The 3,926-nt window shown below is 39.9% G+C and overlaps 1 protein-coding gene across 5 annotated transcripts in view; it reads right to left on the bottom strand.

Annotated features, from left to right (window-relative positions):
- The window catches only part of ehbp1 (EH domain binding protein 1), a 150,123-nt gene that overhangs the window by 43,763 nt on the left and 102,434 nt on the right, over nucleotides 1–3,926 (bottom strand). For all 5 annotated transcript variants that reach the window (XM_035663568.1, XM_035663567.1, XM_035663565.1 and 2 more), the window contains 2 exons: nucleotides 3,523–3,661; nucleotides 2,817–2,917 (listed from right to left, as the gene is read on the bottom strand). In XM_035663568.1, the coding sequence (XP_035519461.1) occupies nucleotides 2,817–2,917; nucleotides 3,523–3,661 (240 nt within the window). The remainder of the gene's footprint in view (nucleotides 1–2,816; nucleotides 2,918–3,522; nucleotides 3,662–3,926) is intronic.

Genomic DNA, 3,926 nt, shown 5'->3' on the forward strand with positions numbered 1-3,926 from the left:
TGTGTGAGTGAGTGAGAGTGAGAGTGAGAGGGGGAGAGAGAGAGAGAGAGAGAGAGAGAAAGAAAGAGAGAGAGAGAATGGTTATAAGAGAAAAGGGAAAAGTAGCGCGATATAGAATTAAATACAGACAGAGAAAAGAACAAGAGAGGGATGAGACAGAATGAGGGAGAATAGAGAAATGCAGAGATGGAATGAAGCAAAAAGGTAATAGGGACAGAAAAGCGAGAAGAATGAAAAAGAAATGAAAAGAGAGAAGATATAAAACAGAAGGAGGAGGAGAGTGAAAATGTATGAATAGATGAGCAGTGTGTCCACAAATCTTTCATACATAAAACAAAACAGAATTTTTTGAGAGAAGAGTTTATTCTCAAAATGAGAGATAATAAATACAGTTAATGATTAACTGCGCTCATGTTTTGTCTGAACTTTGTTTGGCATTTTAAAATTCCTCTCACATATCATCAGAGCAACTTTACAGTGAAAAGAGCAACAAAGCTTTAAATACCAAATCAAAGGACTGTAAATGAAGACACTTTAATATAAATCTTTATTTACTCCAAACAATCAAGATAACACATATAATCATTGGCCAATGTGTGATCTACTCATTTTAACTCCTTGTTTATAAAAATGTGCTGAGTGAAGGAAGGATAATCAAAGGTAGGATAAAATGAGCACTTGGCACAATAAACAGGTTAGATGAAAAGCTGCAGTTGACAAGCATTGACTCAAACCTCCAACATGCCATCAAGATAAGTAACACCTTTACTGTGCTGCTAGTGTTGTGTAGAAAAGCACTCCTGTCGGTCCTGCATCAAAGGCTCTAATCATGCTTTCTCACAGTACACTGATGCAGTTCACCCAACTGTGTTCATTAATTGATGATCAATTAATCATTCACATCCCTAACGGCACTTTGAGTATGCGCAGTTATATCTCATACTGTTGACATCCAATGCTCAATCAGTAATAAGATTCCTCAGTCACTGAGCTTTAGCCTTTCTTAAACTGCTAACTTTTCAATAGTGGACAACCCTAATATGGTATTTACAAGTGTTCCTGTACATTTTAATTAAAAACACTAAATGTATTTGAAATATATTTAAATAAAATATTTACAACTTCTGTGTCTGAGTCACATGACATGATTTAAATGGTTTCCTATTCTGAATATTTAAATGAAGTAGAGGAACATTTAGATAGACATCTGCATCAGTAGAAGAGGCTTTACTCAAAAAGATTTGACATAAATCATGTAACAAGTTGTTTAAACTTGTATTCAGTCTACAATACTTATTTTTGCAGTGTAGTCATAACCCACCTGCAGGTTAAAATGTCTCCATGGTCTCTTCAACCAAACCTTACATTTAGCTCATACTCACAAACAGCAGCCACTCAATCACTATAGATATTCAGACACACACACACACACACACACACACACACACCCATCACTCTATAACCATATGCACTTAATACACACTTCATTTCTGACCCCTCTTCACCTCTGTATCCTGACTGCTTGCTATTCTCCGGAGAAACTCCTCTGAGTGAGGAGAAATGTTTATTCAAATTCACTACTGAGGATGCATCCGAAAAAATATCTCCATTTTATTGCTGATGCACTTCATTTTTCTTAATGGGAAAGAGAACTAGTGAGCAGGAGAGAGAGAGAGAGAAAGTTTTTTTTTTTTTTCCATTCCACCCAGGCCAGCACTTTTCCCCTGTACTCTTTCCAGCGTTTGAGTGTGTGGCTCTGTGCACGTGGGATTTGTGCATTGTGTCTGTGTGTGTGTTGATTCCAAGCAGCCTCTCTTCCCCCTCCCTCTTCCCCCTTGCGCGTTCTCGCTCTATCACCATATTTTTCCTTGGCAAATCAATTTTACACATGATCAGCCCACTCCCCTTGCCGCGCTCGGCCCAGCCGTAATTAAGAGGAGGGAAATTACCATATATATTATATTAATGCAAACATCATTCAGCAGGTAATTCTTGGCTGATCGGGATAATGGAAAGGTTGAACACCCATTAACCCTGGGGCCCAGGCACTGGGAGGAGGTGGGTGTGTGTGTGTATGTGTGTGCGCATGGGACTGGGGTGGAGGGTGCAGGGTCGAGGGTAGGAGAGGGCTGCTTGGGAAGAGAGATTCACCCCGTGGTCTCCAGTGGCACACACTCACTCACACACACACTCATTGAAATAATAGCATTCTTATAGACACTCTTTGTACGCACAATTTCAAACACAGGGTAAGAGAAGAGGGCGAGTGTGTGTGTGTGTACACTTGAAGGACACGGAGTCACAGTTTCTTTGCAGACACACTCGCACACCTCTAAATGGCAGAGCAGCTGATATCTAACATTGCTATAATTAAAATGGGTGTCTGTTAGATCAATACTTGGACATCTTTGTGCAGAAGAGAGGACAGTAGAGAGAGGGAAAGTGAGAGGCAGAGAGGTGGACAAGGTGGAGAGGAGGGAAACTTAAGTATAGAGGGAGCAGAAAGAAGAGCTCAGTGATAGATTTATCTAAGACAAGACAGGAGAGAAAGAAAGAAAGCTGACTAACAGAAAAAAAAAAGGCCAAGTAGAAGTAATTAAGGGATACAACCTTCGACCTCACTGTCAATCCCTTACTCCCCTATTTTGCCTTGCCAAGCTCACCTTAAACGCTTTATAAAGTTAAAGCTGCAGGCAAAATAAACGAACTTGGTGACCATGGCTGAGCAAGAGTTATTACTGGGGCCTATCACAGTACTAACTCTACAGGCAGCTGGATTTTTAATTGCTTTTAGTTGTTGCAGAAAAATGACAAACCTCCTCTTCAAATGGTCTGCGAATATCAAGCTCCGTCGGTGAACCTCTATCCTCCTCAGCCCTCCTCAGATCCTCAGGAACAGACTTTTGTCTCTTCACCTCTGGAGGGATGAAGGACAGGGAGTGTGAAAGGGAAGTAGATGCATTCACAGTGAGATAAACATAGGAGTTGAGAGATTTATTTTGGTTGTGTTATGTGTCTATCATAAGGTTTAACATGCTTATAGTGCCAGGTGGTTAGCAGACTCCTAAGACTTAGAGTCCTAAGTGCTCTTCTATAACAAAAATAAATTGTTATCATAAGACTTATTGCTAGTTTTATTGTTGTTGTTAAAGTTGCTGCTATTGCTATTGTGACTATTAGTGAGAAAGCCTGTCAAACAAGCAATGATGTCCTCATCTTAAGTGTCAGCTTTCAATTCTTTTAGTGAGTTAACTGAGGAATAACTTCGATTTTTCCACATAAAACATACTTTCTTTATGGATGTACAGGGTTCTTTGCTGATTGGGGATTTATTCAGCAGGTATAAATGGTTTGCATGTTTGGCTTGAAATCTTGAAACGTGTTAGGAACTGCGGAAATGTTATGTTTTTGTATTTGTGGCGGCTGATATCTTGGAGTTGAATTCTTGATTCAACTGGTAAGAAGAAAACAGGATCAGAGAAAAGTCAGGTAAGTGTTTGTTTGTGTTGCAGTGTCCCCCACCTGGCCTGCTCTCCACATACTGGCTGAAGGACTTCAGCTGCGTTTTCCTGACTGCAGAATCCTTGTTGAAGACCACTGGGCTACGTAACCTTTCTGTCGCTCTGCGCAGCCGTTCTGCTCGCAACTCCTCAGCGTTATTCTGTCGAAAAAACAGAAAATTTGTATTCAGCTTGGATGGGTATTGCTTACTGGTGATGTTATGTGTCACATGAATTGAATAGAGTGCATTGAACAGTGGGTGAAAGCAGCTGATGAACACATGCAACTTCAAGAGGTGCACAGAGAGTTCAACTCCAAACAATATCTGTTGTTAAAGAAAAGTTAAAAGAAAACTAACACACTCCACACTCATATGGAGTAGTTGATTAAACTTCAAATTATTGACTTTAAAACAAATTCTGTGA

This window comes from Morone saxatilis, unplaced genomic scaffold (assembly GCF_004916995.1).
Source record: "Morone saxatilis isolate NCDOM2014 unplaced genomic scaffold, NCSU_SB_2.0 Contig19, whole genome shotgun sequence".
NCBI classification, from domain to species: domain Eukaryota; kingdom Metazoa; phylum Chordata; class Actinopteri; family Moronidae; genus Morone; species Morone saxatilis.